The 19,607-nt window shown below is 41.4% G+C and overlaps 1 protein-coding gene across 1 annotated transcript; it reads left to right on the top strand.

Annotated features, from left to right (window-relative positions):
* The first annotated feature begins 6,976 nt into the window (after nucleotides 1-6,976).
* LOC102784758 (alpha-1A adrenergic receptor-like) lies at nucleotides 6,977-18,327 on the top strand. The gene is made up of 2 exons (XM_087849134.1): nucleotides 6,977-8,202; nucleotides 17,161-18,327. The coding sequence occupies exons 1-2, from the start codon at nucleotides 7,239-7,241 to the stop codon at nucleotides 17,703-17,705; spliced, it is 1,509 nt and encodes a 502-aa protein (XP_087705260.1). The 5' UTR covers nucleotides 6,977-7,238; the 3' UTR covers nucleotides 17,706-18,327.
* Nucleotides 18,328-19,607: the final 1,280 nt, after the last annotated feature.

The raw sequence follows: 19,607 nt of genomic DNA, 5'->3' as shown, positions 1-19,607 counted from the left end.
TTCCTTCCCCGCTTTCATTTATCCATAACAAACTCTCAAAGGGCATTTTAACTCTGTTTCCCATTTACAGTGACAATCGTAGGAGACCTGGACAGACATATGGGTATTTTGCCAAAATATTTCATGTTATCTTGAATTAGAAACATTGATCAGTTGCCCCAGATGTCTGTTGCCAGGGAAATGAAAACATTAAAGCCAGCGTGGGTTTGGCTTCTGTGCTGTGGTTCATGGGAAATGTGCTACCAGACGCTTATGGCTGTCACATCTATGAGCTGAGGTGTGAATCGTCTGCTCCTCTAAACAAACCCAGATGGGACCTCCCTTTAGAGAAGTTGTTTTAAGAAACTTTTATTGTTCAAAGTATGATACATATGGAAAGCTTTATTTGATAATCGGACACTGGGAGACACTTGAAAGCACCACAGAAACACCATTCTGACAATTTCAACCCAGCGAATGATCGTTTTGTATCTAAAGTCATCCTCCCTACCTTCTATCAGGGTCAGTATACTGTTCTAATCCAACACAGATTATAAAGATCATGGTGACTAGTGGTCATGTGAGAAGAAGGGCATAATTTCTAGTGGTAATTATCATGGTAAGGTAGCCAGAGATGTGTGGTAACGTGTGGTTTGCACAGTGTGATCTCAAGGCTAGTAGTGGCCAGCAGTGCCTAAAGTCTGGCTACCGCACACAGCTCATTAGGGGACCACACAACGGTTTATGCTGCTGGAGTTAAGCCAGTAACAACCATCTCAAAAAGGAGGAATTATTTCTCCACACGACCGGCCTATAAATTGGCATCCAGTTATTATGAACTCTAGCAACAATGAAAGGGAGAAATTTGATGTTTTTTTAATCAGTTGAAAGTCTTTTTAAAGCCTGTTTAGATAGGAAGTTCAAAGTGCACTTCTATCTGCATGACCAAAAATATTTTTCCTACAGTGAAAAATAAAGTAAGGAGATGGTCTCAGCCTGGCTCTCCCTATGAAAACTGTATGGTTCCACTGACTGGGAATTACTTTTTCCTAAACCTTATCAGCCAGCACTTGAAAACAAATCATAGTGTGATTATTTTAAGTCCAAAAGACTTTAAATCTGCCAATCCTCCAGCCTTAAATGCAGAATTCTGTTGCTATTTTAACCTGATATAACTGAGCACATAACTTCCATTCAGCAGAGTGAAACAAAAAACACTGAATGACATGATAACTGCCAACTAGTTGGCAATGGAAGCAGTGGATTGGCAATGAGGATAAAAACAACTGATAGAAGCAAATTAATATGCCAATACCATTTGAAATGGCTGACAGATCTCAGGGTACCTCAGGAGTGGTTCACCACAGCAAGCAGCCCTTTGCTGCATTATTGATGTAAAATCATTTATTAGTGAAGCTGTGAGGGTTTCTGGTTTAATTAAAAGCAGCATTTTCACCTCTATAGTTATGTTTGGTCTTTTCTACCTGAAATGAATAATAACAAAGCCTAAATCCAGCCTCGCTTTCAGATTGTCATTTGTTTCCACAAAGCTTGTGCCTACAGAGAAAGCACCACTTTAACCACATGCAGTTATCCAGGTGGAGGATTGTTCCCCGAGCCACCGCTGCGGCCTGATGGATGATTCTGGCTTCAGTCAGTTAAGGAGGAAGCCACTGATGTGATGCTTACTGAGTGAGTGCGATAACACTAATGTCTATGTTTTGTTCAGTTTGCTTTCTGTTCTTCTCATTTTGCTTCCTTTATGCTCGCTCTATAGTCCTATATACAATATGTTAGACATCACTATAAAACATCCCCAACTGTTCCTAAATTATGAAGAAATGGTTGTGATTTCTTGTAAATTGTATCTTAAGGCACTTTGTTACTAGCAGCCTGTTGCAAAAGCATATAATTTGTTCTTTAGCTGAATGTGTGAAGAAGATAACACAGTCTGAAAGGCATAAAAATTTATTTTTAGCACCAACAAGGTTATTCTCAAAGAGCCATTGGTGTGTCTTTAAACTTTTAGGAAACTGAACAAAGTGGAGGAAAAAAGGAGAATTGGCAGGCCTAAAAAACTATCTACAGTAGATGTACAATATCTGAAAGTCATGCCCTTAAGAAATAGGAAATAATATAGCAAAGACCTGACACAGGACCTGAGAGATGCATGTGGCACCTCGATTAATCCATCTACTGTTCAATGAAGCCTCATCAGAAATGGTCTCAGTGGAAGAGTGGCTGTCAGGAGGTCATTTGAGGAGGTCGTTCATAAGGAAAGGAAACAGGGAGAAAAGAACATTTCTGACCTACCATGAGACCATTTTCCCAAACGTTCCCAAAGTGTAATCCTCAGTTTGATGTTCTTAGCTGACAGGAGTGTTCACTGGTGTGGTCTCCTGCTGCTGTATTGTTTCAAGATTCAGCATGTTGTGCACTCAGAGATGCTCTTCTGCACACCTTGGCTGCAAAAATAATGTTGCCTTCCTATCAGTTCAAAGGAGTCTGGCCAGTCCCCTCTAATCTGACATCAACAAGGCATTTGCACCCAGTGAGCTGTCACTCACTGGATATTTTCTATTTTTCAGGAGATGAATGTGTGGGAAAATCCCAGCAGTTTCTGAAATACTCAGAACTGCCCACTCTGGCACCAACAACCACCAGTTTAAAACCAGTTAAATCACCTTTCTTCCCCATTCGGATTTTTGAACTTTGACAGATAGTTGTAGCCATATCTGCATGGCTATAGGTGCTGGGTTGCTGCCACGCGGTTGACATCTGCTTTTTTGATATTGCAAGTTTTCCGAAAATCAGTGTTTAAATATGGAAAAGAAATAACTTTTTTCCCACTAATTGATACTTTTTAATAACATTATTCTAACATTATTCCGCTGAATATCCACGCCTGATTTATTTTACAATAGAGCAGGAGCCTGTGTTCTTGGCTATTCATTACTTTGATGACCAAGAAAAGAAAAAAAACATCTCTGTATGAGATGGATGCTCGAAGAAAAGAGTGACAATCCTGGAAGAGCAGATCGCATTTTCTGTCTCTAAATCTCGGCTCCTCGAGTCTATTTATGGTCATTCCAAAAAATCACGCTACTAATCTGAAAGCCCAGTTATACAACAACAAAAAAAGTATTTTCAATGTCTCTGAGTATTACACAACATCACCCATATATGGTCTGGGAGAGGCTACATGACTAAACTACAGAAGCCCACTCAACCAGGTGGGCAGCTATAGATTAAGTGTATGTGGGGGCTTCACTACCAGCTGGCATCTGCGTGCCTATTGATGGCATAAAAACATCCACAGCAAGCATAAGGAGAGAATCCTGTGAAATAAGAAACTTTCTTACATAAGTAAAAACTGTATGCGTGTGTCTATTTCTCTATTTTCACAGGTCACGCTGTGCTGATCCTAAACCAGCACCGTCTGTTTGGGTTGTTCTCTTTTATTGGACTGCATAATACTGAACATGTGGTGTGAGCGTCCACAGCTTTTCCGCCACCACGTCACTTAGAGGTCAGGTTTTTGAAGAGGAGCAGCACAAGGTCAAAGAGGGACGCAGCTCTCCACGGAGATGTCAGTTTCAAGCAAAGCCTCCTTCTCGCATTCGTGTTTGACAATCAGTCCTTAAAATATAACTTAGAGCAACAGGATTGTGCAAACACTACATAAATCTTTGACGTTTCAGAACAAAATAAATGTGGAAAATAAATGTGGGTCTGTTTTTATCTACTGTCTACTTTCATAATCTCATTTGATTCATGTTAAATAGATTAAAATAATGACAGAATGCTGCGCACAACTAGAAGCCTGTGTCTGTACAAAAGAAGGCAAATTGCTCCTTGTCTTATGTAATTCAAGATTTATATTGTTTTTCCTGCCAAGAAGAAAAAGTGATCCTCTTGAAATTGAGGCAAATCTCACCACAGAAGCACATAAAACGAAAGGAGGATGCTCCTGCTGAAGTCGAATTTTCAGCAAATGATACTAAAGGTTTCGCTCACCCGGGGCACTTGGCAGCACGCTGAGCAGCTTTTATGTTATCTGCAGGCTCAGTGTATTCAATCAAGTGAAATGGTCAGTGAAACGCAGTAAAATCCAGTCATAGATACTATTTGAGATAATTCCAGGTGATTCCTCTTTTAAGGAAGATGCACAAAATACTTAAGTACTCTGGTGCCTGCTGAAGGATTGAGAGGCTAATTCCTAATCCTCCTCTGCAGGAATGTTGCTCCTCGTGGTAAAGAAGCCTCTTGGTTTTTAGTTGGGAGTCTTTCTGAGCCCTGATTTAGCTGAAAAAGTGCTTCCATGAACTCTTTTCATTTATTTATTTGTGTTGGGCGACTTAAATGTTTTGACCTTCTAACTTTCAAACATTGATAAGACCAAGGCTGTTTAAAGCCTTGGTCACATAGCGGGGGGGACTGAACACTAGCTTCTGTTATGAGCTCTATCAGGATGACTGATCGTTCTTACACTTAATAAAAAATTAAGCTCATAAACTTATAGTCATAATCTTTAGGACTTGACAGGAATGAAAGTGCCCTGTGTTCACTGAAGCTGTGAATTGGTTTAGATTTAAATAATAAATAATCTTCCTGGCACATATTTGGTGTAAGTGCACTGAGAGGAACATAAACAAGTAGTGACTGTGCACTGAAAAACATGGAGAAACCTGCAGGACGAGATCAACGAATGCAGGTCTACGTGTTTCACTTCCTTATGTGTTTAAAATGTCGAGATAAACCAGTCTGGAGAGCAAGTTATTTCTCTCCTTTTAGCGGGAAAATAAATTCCACTCGGGTTGTTTTTCAGAGAAACAATTTTGGCCTTGAAATTGTCGTATCCAAAACCATTAAATGCTTTTACTTTTCTTTTCACTCTCGGACTATTTCGCATTTTATCTACTCTAAAGAGATGGATGCTATTAAGCCTTGCGAATACGCAGGAGGTAGAAGCAGTCACTTCACATATTAGTCATGAAGAACCTCTTAATGCTCAGTTCAGGAAATTATGCGAGTTTTATTTGGTATATCAGTAAAAAAAGAAGAAAAAAAAACACATTTTACTTCATGAATCCTGCATATTTCATGACTATCTTTATGAAAATGTTTGACACTATGACATCACAGTGGAGAATTCATTTTCAGCACTTTTGACATAATTTATATTAAATTAGTCACATACTTTTGGTCTAACCTGTAGTAATTCGTTTGTCCAAAGGAGACCACTCAGGTCGTTGCTGCAGGTCATGTGTGTGTTGTGTTTCCCACAATTATTAAACATGACAAACAATCTGGTCTGTGAATAAAAGCCAACTTTGCAGAGCACCAAATCGTAAATCATGCAACTTCAGGTTTATCAGAGGACACCTTTGTGTGTTTGTCAGCTGCCTGTGTAGCATAAATAGTTAAACAGCTCAGCAGCACTTTATAATAATGCCCATGATTAAAGGTGCAATTTCCCTAAAACTGAAAGGAATGTTATTACATTTTATCTGACATTAAAAATGTAATTATAGTTACCTACAAATACACACACTTGGATAAGGGAGTAAATATTCAAAATTTTGCAGGAAAGAAGAAGTAATTAATCTGACAGTGTTTAAGTAATGAGTAACCTCAGTTATTTTCTTCCAGGAAAGAAATTACGCTCTAAGAAATTTTAAATAGGGTGTAAATCTGATGCATTTTAACATAAAAACAAACAATATTTCCTTTCTTTATGTTGTGAATAAGTATTTACAGAACACATTGGGGGAAATATTGTTTGATTTTATGTTATAAATACACGGAAGTAACTCACTACTAAAATTACAGCAGAATTATTGGTAGCACTTTATAATAATGTCACACTATTAAGATTTAGAAAGCTAATACTGAGTGTGTAATTCGTCATTTATATTTACTCCACCTTAATATATCATTTATAAATACAGATATGTTTATATCTGTATTTATTATTATTTATGACTACAGTAAGTGCTGTAGTTATAATCGTGAACATATATTTTTATTTATATATGGTATACTAAGGAGGAGTAATGCCATATAAATTATAAATTAATCACTTTTTGACACCTTGCTGATTATTAATAGTGGGACATTATTTTAAAGTTCTGATGGGTTGTTTTGTTTTGTTTTTCTTCTTTCCTGTAAACCTTTAATTTTTACTTTTAAATTCTAGTTTATGTACTGGTAATTATTTGAAGGTATATATATATTCTTTGTAGTTCAATAAACATGAAAAAAAAAACATTTACTTTTGTGGAAATTAGACCCATAGTGGTTGGCCTTTTTATAAAGTGCTTCTGAGAGAGGAACTTGTCTCTGGAATGCGCATGTGCCAGTCCACTAAGCCTGCCACTTCTTCCTAACTTATACCCAAGATGAGATTACTCTGAGGAACTCTTGCATTTTACCAAAATAGGAATATAATTGACGAGAGATACCTGTCATATGAGAGAGGATTGTATGTGATGTGTAATCTACGTTTGAACTTAATCGGTTTGAAGTTGAAGGCTTAACCATCTAAGCTGACTGCTGGAACATCCTGAATATTTACCGCACTGAAACTGAGCATCTCTTACAGTCAGGGCACCTTGGCTTAAAATTATGTCATTATTTTCTCTGTCAACAAAACACTTTTTTACCAGCGTACCGCCAAGCAAGCTAGAAGTACCTTTAAAAAAAACTGCACCAACGAGGTTTACTCTCACAAAGTTATGTGGTTGTGGAACTTGTAAATGCCCAGTTAAGCACCCTCCCACAGTGGGGAAAAATAAATCGGACACCAATGAAGTGCTTCACCCAAAAAGCGCGATTCCTCACTGCGTCCTGCAAAGTCAAAAGAAAGAAAGAAAGAAAGAAAATGAAGCAACGACACTATGTGCGTATTCTGCGCAATCACGGCTCTTCGTGCAGTGCGTCACGCGCACTTCATAAGCGCGTATTTAGGTATGTTTGGTCAGTATATGGCAACGCTGTGTGCGGAGGAGAGGAGGCAGGAGATGACTGCTGCCCCCCTCACTTCTCCACTAACCTCTCAGGAGAGGGGGGGAGACGAACTGCATGGGGAACGTACGGCTGCACAATGATCGCTTTTCTCTGATAAAACGTTTGGAAGCGAACTCAAAGAAGCGCAGTGAGCCATGCGCACATAGACCGTTTTGGCAGTTTGTGTTAAAGCCCTTTCTTTAAAGCTACAAGTGGTCTGGAGCCTGCTATGGAGGACTTTGTGAGTCAAAATGAGTCTGAGCATTGACAATGTCACAGACTTGTGGAAAAATGGTTCCTCGAAACTCGACGGGGCGTCTTCCCAGTTCAATTTCACTAATAGCTCGGGGGGTAACCATACGGTGCGCAGCGAGATGGACCTCACCCGAGCCATCCCGCTCGGCTTGGTACTCGGGGCTTTCATCGTGTTTGCCATTGCGGGCAACATCCTTGTAATCCTCGCTGTGGTGTGCAACAGGCACCTGCGGACCCCGACAAATTACTTCATCATCAACCTGGCTATCGCGGACCTGCTGCTGGGCACCACGGTGCTGCCTGTGTCAGCCACACTGGAGATCCTGGACTACTGGGTGTTCGGCAGGATCTTCTGTGACATTTGGGCGGCGGTGGATGTGCTGTGCTGCACCGCGTCCATCATGAGCCTGTGCGTAATATCTATTGACCGCTACATTGGAGTGAGCCACCCGCTGCAGTACCCGGGTATCGTGACGGAGAAGCGGGCTCTGCTGGCCATGCTTGGGGTCTGGGCGCTGTCGGTGGTCATCTCCATCGGCCCTCTGCTCGGGTGGAAGCAGCCACCGTCGCCGGACGACACGATATGTCCCATCACCGAGGAGCCGTTTTACGCGCTCTTCTCCTCCCTCGGCTCCTTCTACATCCCTCTCGTCGTTATACTGGCCATGTACTGCCGTGTGTACATAGTTGCCAAAAGGACCACTAAGAACCTGGAGGCAGGTGTGATGCGGGAGAGGATGAACTCCAGCGAGTTGACCCTCAGGATCCACAAGGGATCTCAGGTGCACGAGGATCCCGGCAGCTCTGGCACGGGGAAGGGCCGCGCGCACCAGGCTAGAAGTTCGCTCACGGTGAAACTGCTGAAATTCTCCCGGGAGAAGAAAGCAGCTAAAACTTTGGGAGTTGTGGTCGGCATGTTTACCCTTTGCTGGCTGCCCTTCTTTCTCGCCTTACCCATAGGTAGGTTCCGTACGTCACTCAGTGGGGGTCTTTTGAACGCCCCACGACTATACTTTTTTTTTTTTTTTTTTTTTTTTTTTTTACATGAAGCAATTTGCAAAAAAGACATCGACAACCTTTTTTCCCCCTGGAAGCCAGTTTAAAAACAGATATTTAATTGGTCAAAAACAGCCTGCAGAAAATAAATGTCAGCCACATAAATGTCAATGGGAAGCTAAACTGTTGCTGTTAAACGCTGCTGCAGGCATTGCAAATCATATCTGCCGCACACAGAATCTCCTGGGTTGCTCTGCTGTCATTAAACGTCTCGGTGGGCTCTACGGGTTTAGCCATTACTGTTGAAGTAAAACCCCCTATCTTGTGGCAATATGTGACGCAGAATGAATGAATCTATGTCATTGATCTGGCCTAACCCTCTGTTTATGTAGCAAAAGTTCACCATTTTCCTTTTCTCTTTCCTGTCACTGTCTCTGAAATCAGGGCCCCATTGGAAACGCCAAAACATTTCAAAGAAGTGGAATTCACTGAAAGCTCATCCAAATATTTTCAGCATAATTCAGTGTCTGATTTGATTTGTTGTTGCAGTAAATACATTGTGAGTGGTAGGTGGCCTCTCTCTGCTCTGGTCAGTCATTTCAGAAGCCTGTGGAGCCTGCTGAGGCTCCCTTATGATGCCACTGGCACTGGCGAGCATTCAACAGCACTCTGCTGTGAATGTTTAAAAAACTGCAGTGGAAATGAAGCAATATATTGCAGGCTGAGAAAACATCAAGTCTTTGTTTAGCAGTGGCATTTGGGAGGGGAGGGGGAAACGGCCTCACTGAAAAACAAGCGCTGTAGACAAGAATGTGTCAGATGGTCTGATTGTGACGGGGCACCGTGGGTTATATGTATATGTTTGTGTACAGCCATGTGTCTGCATGTGTTCATTTAGCATCGTTATAAGGGAGTGTGTTTATGCACCTGGCTTCAAGCTGCAGCTCATCACGTCCTCTCTCACACACACACACGCAGTGCCTGAGGCAGGATCACTATGCAGTGCTACATGGCAGGGATTATTTTGCCCCAAGGCATCCTGGATGAGATACCGAATGTACATACCAAATGTGATTTTACAAAGTTCTGAATTTGCAGTTTTGAGAGGCTTCTACGCCTACATTCAGGGGTGGACTTCAGAAGGGCCCTCTTTAGACACTGCCAAAAACCAGCCCCCAAGTTTCTCTTTACAGTCTCTGGTGTAGAATACTAATACATTGTGACAAAGCACCATGCAGCTTTATTTACTGCCCACTTTAAGTGGCTTAAGAGATTCATAAAAGCATCCACAGAGAGAGTACTCTGGCATAGAATGGTGCTACTATATAGTCATGTCAAATCTGGGCACCGAGTTTAACATATTTTATTTTAGCCTTTATTTTGTTTAGCTTTTATTATGTTGGGACAGTCTAGAGAAGGCAGGAAAGCTGGGGAAGACAAGCAGTAAAAGGCCTCGGGGCAGATTCAAACCTCTGCGTTAGCCTGGGTCGCCTGCTCAACCCAGGGAGCTGAACCGGGGCCCTGAGGCACCTCTATTTTCAGATACAGATTTGTGGGAGATGTTGTTTTGAAGTTAAAGTTTGTCTTGCTCTCTGCTCTCTGGTGTGACTCACGTCTTAAGTCTGATAGGACAGCGGCACTATCCCTGTGTTGATCCGAGCCTCCACCTACAGAGTGGGATTTCCTGTTTCACACTTGTTATTATCCTGCTCCTTCCTCTGCACACTGCCACTGATTCGTATTGTAACTTATGTGGTTGGTGATGTGTGCGCGTGTGTGTGTGTGTGTGTGTGCTGGTGTGCAGTGGATGGGTGATGAAATATTTATCCGTGTTTATGTGAATGCATTGCAAGTTACGCTCATTTGTGTCTTGAGCGATTGTGTCAGCGTGGCTGCAGATGCTTCTGCCTCGTCCTTCACTGCAGCTTTTTAAACAATTAAAAGCTTTCAGAGATCAAAGTGAGGCTGGCCAAAAGGAGCCACTGCAACCTCAGATCCATCAAGTTTTAACCTGTGAAGAATTATGTGAACTGTCCCTTAGCTACAGGTCTCACCTATCTTATGCAACGTCTGTTAATACTGTGGAGTTTATTTTTTTGTCATTGTACATAAATGGCAAGCAGACAGTAACGGTTCCCACAGTTTGAGTCATTCCTTTTCAGGTTTTAAAGTGTCCTTTTTCCTTTTACGCCTTTAACTTGGAGCAAAAACCTCAGGATTATAAACACAACGTCAAATTTTTTTTAAGTTAGTGTACTCCAAGCCAGCTACTTTGGACGAAAAACGGTCCAAAATCTAGCACACACTTGCTGTGAACTTTCAGCATCTGCATATTTGTCGGTAAAAGCGACATACCTAAACTTCAAATGTATCAGCCTATTAGTCTGGCTGTTTCTCTTTTAAAAATGTAACGCTTGCGTTCACTTCAGGTTGGCTTCAGCGAGTTTCCAAAGTTTATTTGATTCTGATTTTGATTTTTCGGGAACAAGATTTAAGAAGTTCAGAGTAGGCACTACAGTGCAAACACAACAATTTGTAAAGGCAACTTTACAGTCATGTAAACATCCCACTTCCATTAATCATGTGCACCAGTGCCTCCTGATGCTTGTTGTGTTGACTCATCTGACAAACTGACCCAGACTGAAGCCGATTTCCAGTCTTTTAATTTTGTGTAAAAACTGGTGTTTTATTTTTCCCTAAAGACTCATTTTCATCCAAATATCTAAGTTAGACTATATCCATCCATCCATCCAGTCCAGGTTTGCACTGGGGGCTGGAGCCTATCCCAGCTGTCATAGGGTGAGAGGTGGAGTAGGGCAGCCAGTACTCTCCATGGTATACTTTTACTGTTGATAACTATATATTTACACTGACTCTGACCTTTCAAATCTCATGTGTCCCTTAAGCAGGTCTCATATAACACATGCAAGATAATAGCTTAAGGCAACTCTGCAGCAAAAGCTATAGCAACAGGGGTTCACATGCAAATTAAAGTGTTCCAAGGCCACTGTGCACAGAAGCAGATTTTATGATTGTTTACAAATATTTATTTATTTCATGTCTGTGATGAGATGAATTTCATAGTTTTATCAGCTTAATTAGACATTTTCATGTGTTTATCTTATTCCTAAACAATTAAAATCTACAAAATCTACAAGATTTACTGAACAACAAAAGTCAATTTGCCCACATGAGTAAAATGAGTGCAGCTCATATTGAATTGCTTGCTAAATAACTGAAAGTAATTCTGAGTTATCAGCGCTGTTACTAATTAATTTCTGCTCCACCGACTAATCAGTTAATTGACTTTTCAGGCCTGCACAGACATAAATGAAGAAAAGGTTTCTTCATATTGTTATTAAGGGGGAAAAATGTTTAACTTTAAATAAATATACACACAAATAAATATATTTTAGAACCAGATCGACTGTTATCCTCACACTTGTCCTCATCTCTGCGCTCATCCAAAGAAAAGTTTTTTTGTGCTTCATTGCACATATTTTCCCACAGCTCTGTCACAGCCAGCATAGGCACTAATGTCCTGTGAAGGCCTCGCATCGAACAAGCGGTGCAAGCAGCGTGTCTAAATGTGAGAGAATCCAACACCTGAGGTGTTGTTTCCTCATTTTTTTGAGCAGATACAGTTCATTCTGTGGGATTCTCAGACAGCTTCTTTGGCTTTTAAGGCCGCTGAGCTGGCCCGCCTGTGTGCTCCAGGGATAACTCAAATGCTTTTTTGAGGAGGAAAAATAATTAGAGAGCTAAGTGTCAAAGCAATGAAAAAGAAAGGAGGTGGCAGAGCAGAGCAGGAGGTGCCACGGGGTATCGGGGGTGAAGACGAGGGGTCTCTGGGATGTCAGCTCAATTTTTCCAAAATAGCTTCATGCTACGGTTTTCATTGAAAGCAATGCGAGAGGGCAATAATGCTCGTGTCCTCTCAGATCAAGACATATTAATCATATTTGCTGCTGTGTTATGAAACAGGATGTGTGAGAGCAGATTGTGTATGTGTGTGTGTACATGGCACAGAATAGGCATCACTACTTCAATTAGTTAGAATAACAGGATGCCATGTTTTGTTAAGATGTTCCTGTGTTTCAGAGTGAAATATGCGTGTGCCTGTCCTCAGGAAGGAGGTGCAAACATTTCTATTAACAGAAAGGGTGAGGCCACAACCCGCCCACGTTTATCTGTATACTATTGTCCCAGGGCTGAGCCCAACGCCTCCTCTGCCGTTTATACTATAGCCTTTAAACATAAACACTTGAAAGAGGACAAAAATGGACCACGTTCACACAGAACTTAAACACACAAACATGAACCATGTCTGGACGCTGGAAGGTCTGCTGTCAGCCAGCGCTTCCTACACTTTTATCCCACGTTTGTGTTGAAAGGAGACACGGGAACATGATGGCAGGGTCCCAACTTATACTCTCTGTGGGATGATCGGGATGTTGTTAAAGGGGGTTTCCGAGGACGGAGACGGTGCTTCGTATCTGTTTTGATTGTGCGGATGCTGCTCTCGGTGTCCAATCCAGATGCACGTGGTGTAGATTTATACAACTGTCGCCCGAACCGAGACGTTACAGAACGTAAGCACGCAAAATATTTAATAATCAGGGTTGATCAGTTTGAAAAGGTTATGGGCGAGGAAAGAATAAGCAGAGTTGTGATGCAGGCAGTCAAATCCTTTTGATTTGCAGCCAGCTACTACACAGAGAAACAGACTGACAAATGGAGATGAATGGAGAGAGACAGACATGGAGAGAAATGAAGGAATGACCGTATTTTAATTCACCAAATCCCCTCCTCTGTATCCCAATCACGCTCATAGCTCACACAGTTATGTAATCACATTTAAGTGGCCAAGCAGAGGGGAAAATAGCATGTGAAAATACCAGCCACCAAGAGGACACCGATTCATCTGGAGTTTATGGGGCCAAGACTCATTCAGGCAGCAATCTCATCTCACAGTCTAGCTACCACACACACACAGAGAGAGAGAGACAGCTTCTAGTACTTGGAGCCACTCATTAGGATGAAAGCAGAAAGCGACATTTCCTCATATTGTCAAACAATCACTTTCATCAAGATTACAAATTGTCCAGAGCAGCGTGTGCGTGTGCGTGTGCGTGTGCGTGTGCGTGCGTGTGTTTTGGAAAGATCACGTCTGGTTCCATGCTCTCATGTTATTGCGACGTCAAAATCAAAGTGTGCTTTTGACCCGAGTACCTGCGTCAGTTCACTTTTTGGCTGTGTTGTGTATAATGCACCTTGTACAGCTTAGAGTAATCGTTAAAGCTGTTGATCTGATTTTCATGAAGAAGTAAGCTGAGGTGTCTGTGCTTGTCAGAGGTAATTTCACACTTGAAAGCCTGAGATCGTGGTGCATCCTCAGCCTATCCAGGAATGTGATATCAATTTAGGAATGTGGGCTGGTGTAAAGAAACGTTGTTTTACTCACATCAGCCTACACACAAACACGCGCGCATACGCGCAATGTGTCTGTTTCACACTAATCACGCTGTGCTGTGCTTATTAATCCCCTATTTTAGTCTTCAGGCTTCCCCTCTCACCTCATTAGCTTGTAAGATATCCTTCCTGTATTTAAGCGCAGCCACAGTAGGACAAAAAGCACCACGGGGGGGGGTAGATTAATGCAATTTAACCCAGCCCAGATCCACTCATTATCTTACATGGTGTTAGGAAATCAGTTTTACCCCTGTTCTTTTATTCGTCAAAACTTCCAGAGACGGCACCGGAACTCAGTAGTTATTTTCACAAAACTTTTATTTATCTTTATTCATCTTCATTTAAGCATGCACTTCTAGAAGGGAAGACGAGGCCGGTGTGTCCCTCTGCAAAATCTTCACCCCTTTGTTAGTTACAGCCAGCTTTATAGAGGTGTCCCCATCATAAAACCCCCCTACGGTGTGCTGCAAACTCTGTGTCTGTGTCTATGTGAGTGCTCGTGCGTGACTGTGTACGCATACCTGTGTGTATGTGTGTGCACGTAAGTGAGTGTGCGTGACAGTTAAAACACTGTGGGTGTAGGTGACTCCCTAGAGGTCATAAAAAACACATTTCCCTTCCAGACCACAGTTATCCAGGTCAAATGTTGAGACCCCCACCCAAACATTCTCTGGGGAATTTCCTCTCAGGATTAACTCCTCTCTGTTTTACTTTCACAGTTCAACTGGGGAGGGTCTCCTATACTCTGCTCCTAAATTCAGGACACCATCAGGCCTTTATTACATTGAGGGCAGTGTCAATGTCTCTACAATAATTCTACATTCTATGTTAACACATTTCTAAACTCTAAAATAAGCTAAACATTTCTACAATGGCAAACTTGCCTCATACTCTTTCAGAATGTTGTCATTTCGTTTTTCGTGTTGAGTCTGACCAATGATCACGTACGCACAGCTTCAGCCATGTTACCTGTGTAAACACAGACAAGGCCACTAGGCACCGTGCAGAAAGGAGACACTTGTGTTGCTAGTGTAACCTCCATAACCTCTGACAGGACAAACTGTCATTTCACTTCAACCTTTTTTCCCCCTTTTCAGACCAGCTCGTCTCTCCCACGGTGCATTTATCTAAAAGGGAATTCAGGGTCAGCTCACCTTTTCTGCTTTCTTGATCAAGTGTATTGTTTTACTTTGTTTTGGGGTTTCTTTTTAAGGAAACACATTATCTGCTTGTGAAGGCCTTCCTAAATACAAGGTTTTCTGTAATGATGAATAACATGTGGAACTGACTGTCTTCACATCCTCATCTGGAGACTGCAAACGGTCTAAGAGTAAAAAACCCTGTTTATCTTAATCAGTGCTGCCACCTGTTGGATATGATGCAACATCAATAAAGGATAACTAAACCAGGAAGTCTCAGTAATGTGTAACGAGTAGAAAATGATCTTAAAACGACCTGATTAAATGGCTGTAATTGATCCATGTTGATCACTTTCTGTCAGTTACATTTATTCAGCCTCCAGATGACTCTGAGGTGCCATAGTACACTTTCATATTCCCTTACAGAATATATAAATAACCTCTGCTGACTTTCACAGGAGAGATTCAATCCTCAAATTTGGCAAAAATGAGCATATCATCGCTCAGTATAAATGTAGCTCAGGACTGCATGCTTATTCATGAGTCATTTGGTGAAAACATTTCTTTAGCACAACTTAATACACATTTTTTCCGACGTGTACAAGGTCGTTGGAATCTCAGCTTCGGATGCTTCAGGTGAAAAGGTCAACTTTCACGACTGTGTTTCGAGTGTGGGGGTTGAGTCAGAAGGCGAGTAGCTTAGCTTGCCATGAACCCTGAATCTCTGCTGGTGAAACAGTGAGAACACATGACACTACCTAAAATGAGTAAGGTCTTTGAGTAAACAACACTTTTAGTATGTTAACTGTTGAATTACTCTAGCCATCAGATCAATCTTTAAATTTAAAAAGCTGTTTCGATCCGGCTCAAAAGCCACAACGTTTTTATTTATTATCTTTATTTAACCTTTTTTTATATAGGTAGTCCCATTGAGACCTAATGTCTCATTTACAAGAGAGACTTGTTCATAAAGTTTGCAGAAGCATTGTTTTTATTCTAAATCATTTAATAACCTCAACAGAACCCTGAGAAGGATAAATGGAAGAGGATGGATGGGACGTCAACTTAAAAAAAAAAAATCCCAGAGAGCAATTGAAGAGAAGAAGTGTCATCTCCCCCAAGCTATCCTCAGCCATGCCTTTACCCACACCTCTGGAAGTGTAGACAATTGGCAATTAAGCCTTGGCAACACCCAGAGACTCTTGCACTGCCACTACAAGGCGAGAAGGAGTTGCAGAAGGGTGTAACACGGTGAACACGCATATCTCTGAAAATAAATCAGTCACTTAAAGACCCAAGTTTTCAAATCTGAATTATATCAGAGATTTTTGATAGTTTGTTTTTACAGTAACAATCAAAGTCTAGTTAACAACATTATTTTTAACATTATTTTACTATTAGGATAAGCGTTACTTAATTGGAGTCTAACAGTCAGGAACTCAGCTAATTGGCTTCATTTGTACTGTGCAGGCTGGTTTGCTGAGATTTAATTGACGGCCTTGCATACAAACAAGTTAAAAAGCTCAGGGAAAATAGTCAAAACTGAGACGTTAGAATATGTGTAGGGTAATAAAAGAGTTTATGGCTGACACATGTTCTTATATAGAAAAATCGATTTCACTTGAATTAGGATTTGACGGTTTATTTATATTTTACAAACTAAAGAGGTAATAATGAATTCCATTTAGATATAATCAAAAATAACTTACTTGTGTACAGGTCAGAAAACCATGACACTGCCGTCTACTTAGGCCACGCCCCTCAAGTCACTAAACCGCTGCTGTGATTGCATTAACATCCTTAAAGTGGTAGGCACCCATTTTAGCTCCTAATCACACGGTGTCACCTGAGTTATCATTAGGTTATTTAAACTGGCCATTCTAAATTGGCCTTAGGTGTGAATGTGAGTGTGATTAGTTGTCTATGTGTTAGCCAAGAAGCTAGCTAGCTATAATGGGGCCTCTGGACTCCAACCCCTCCACCTCCACCATTACATTACTGACTAGATAAGAGAAAGAAAATAGAAGGATTGATGTTAGTTTTATGTGAAATAACCAAAAAACAGAAGAAATTAGGATTTCTGTACAGAGCCGCTGCTCTCTTATTCACAAAGGGCCCCGAAGGCCGGTAGCTCCACATGTTTGATTTGGCAGATTCTGTCAGATCCCAGTTTGTGTCTCCTCATTAGATCAAAAAAGGATCTTTCACTTGTTGTATTGGTGAATGTGTAGAATGTGTAGGCGACAACATCAGCCATGCTTACTATTCATGACTAAGAGCAGCTTCTCTTTTTACCCCCTGCTGTCCCCAGGGTCCTTTAATGTGCACCTGCGGCCACCTGAATCCCTCTTCAAAGTAATCTTCTGGCTTGGTTACTTCAACAGCTGCCTGAACCCCATCATCTACCCCTGCTACAACCGCGAGTTCAAGCTGGCTTTCATCCGGATCCTGAAATGCCAGTGTCACCAGCGCAAACGTCCCGGCTGGAGAGAGTATAATTACCGTTCCTCCACCTTCAGCTCCTCTGGAAACTCACGCAAAAACTCGACGGACCACAACTCCGGCTGTCTGAACGGAAGCCAGCGTACTCTGCCGTCCTCAGCCAGCCCGAGCCCGAGTTACCTGAGTAAGGGTCTGCCGCCTTGCCCTGAGGGGGAAGCATTATACATCTGGGGAGCTACCACCCCGACTCCCTCCACCCCCAACCTGCTGCCCGGCAGCCCCATCGATTGCCAGCCGAGAGGGGGGAGAACCGCTGAGGAAACTACAGAAGGAGTTTTCTCTTTCTCCTTTGTGAAGAATAAAGATAAGGGAGGGGTCAACAAAGACCTTATTGTGCCTGTTGACAAAGTGTGACTCATTCGTTGTACTAAGATGGGACTTACTGGTTCATTCCTTATAGGGATCACAGTAACAAACAGAGCAGGGAAGGAGGGTTTCACAGGCTTCACTGTACATGGTCCCATGATCATTCATCAGTCAGTGGATTATCACTGTCATAAGCTGTCAATGTAAGTTGAAGAGTACTGACTATGCTGCTGTATCACAGGTATGTTGTTCCATGTTGCTGTAACTGAGATTGAAAGTAGAGTTTCTTTCAGTAGACAGTAACAGCTCTGACACAGTGTTTGCTGCCCTCTTGGGACTGGACACAAATCTGTGCATGCATGTTTTTTTTTATTCAGACTCTAGGAGAAAAGACTGAAAGGACCTCCATCCAGCACAGCCTCTCTATCACTCCCTTTCAGTTACAACTCCACATCTGCTCTGTACAAAGACCGAACGTGTCGAAGAACCCGAGTCGTGTAAAAAGCGTGGAAAGACAAACGATCACTGTTCTGCTGCAGTCACTTGGTATCTTTATGGTATATTGTGGAAATAAAGTATAACCTGTTTTATCTGCTGTGCGCACAATCTTCCCATATCATCTTCTTTGTATGTTTGTAGAAATGTGATGAATAAATAAAAGTAGAACGTTGCTCGAATGCTGCTTCAAGGCCAACTCTTCATTTCTCACTTTGCTCTGGCAAACAAAGAGCTCACTCAGGTATTATCCGAGGTGTTAACATCAGTCTGATGATAGAAGCAGAAGCAGATGGTGTTTATTCGATGTTTTTTTTTTTAAAAAAAAAGGTTTTCCTCATTATATAGATAGTTAACGTAAACACAGCTCATGATCGGTTGTCATTAAAGTATTAATCACCAACTACCAATTAAGAGTGTGATAAATCAGATTGTTTTAGAAGATATAAAAGAGAGGATCCAATACTGGAGACAGAAACATGAAGAAGATCAGAAAAGTGCAAAAACAAAAACCTCAAGAACAAAAACTAACACAGAACTCAGGGGATTGTCTGCACTTTTGTCAAATAATTCAACACATACAAGTAATCATTACACATATTTAAAGATTTATTATGTTAATTTATCTGCTTCTCATACTCTATTACATTAGCAGCAAAAATGATCCAGCAGTTTAATTTTTATCTACTTAAAGATGCAAAATCCACCTTTTTATTTTGTCCTTTATGTATTTCATAAAGTCACACTTCCTGGAACTTTCCTTGACAGTCGTTGGTCCTTTCCACCAATGATTCAGAGCAGGTTTTGTCTCTGATTCATTACAGGTACAAAGACACACAGTTACACTGTTTGATTTGTAATAAGGGTAAAGTGGTGGTTTGTATTGTCACGTCACAGCATCCTGGCATACCCTGCACCTTTCCCAAAAACTGGGATAGGCTCCAGCTCCTCGCTCTGCAGGCCTGAACTGGATAAGAGAAGAAGCTGTCTGGCTGGATGGATGGATGGATAAAATAAAAATTGAGCAATATCCACCCACCAGCACGTCTATAGATCACCAACACATCATAAAACGCATTATATTTAAAGAATCTGTACAATCCACATAGGAAGCTGTTTAAAAATAATAAGATAACAAAGTGATTTTACTTTGTAATTTAAAAAAATGCTTATAATTTACATGGATTTTACCACTTAGTACAACACAGTACATTCAGCACTTCGAGAGAGATCAGTTGTGTATTCTGCTTCAGAGTGGAAGGTGAGTGGAGCTTACAAAGAGTTGCAGGTAGCAGAGGAGGAGATAAATTAGCACTGCGTTTCACTCTTTATTACCAGCTGAAATGAAGCCATCGCTCTCGCAAAGGTCCAAGATTTAACACATTCAGGTGAGAGGGCTTTAACATCTTATTCAGCAGCCTTGTTTTCATCTTATTTTCACCTCCTTTCAAGATT

Source organism: Neolamprologus brichardi, chromosome 2, assembly GCF_056152115.1.
Source record: "Neolamprologus brichardi isolate AB-2024 chromosome 2, ASM5615211v1, whole genome shotgun sequence".
Classification (NCBI taxonomy): Eukaryota; Metazoa; Chordata; class Actinopteri; order Cichliformes; family Cichlidae; genus Neolamprologus; species Neolamprologus brichardi.
This window is presented reverse-complemented; position numbering and strand designations above follow the sequence as displayed.

Coding starts and splice junctions, on each gene's coding strand:
- LOC102784758 (XM_087849134.1), top strand. CDS start 7,239: ATGAGTCTGAGCATTGACAATGTCACAGACTTGTGGAAAAATGGTTCC. Junction 8,203..17,160: donor CTTTCTCGCCTTACCCATAG/GTAGGTTCCGTA, acceptor TGCTGTCCCCAG/GGTCCTTTAATGTGCACCTG.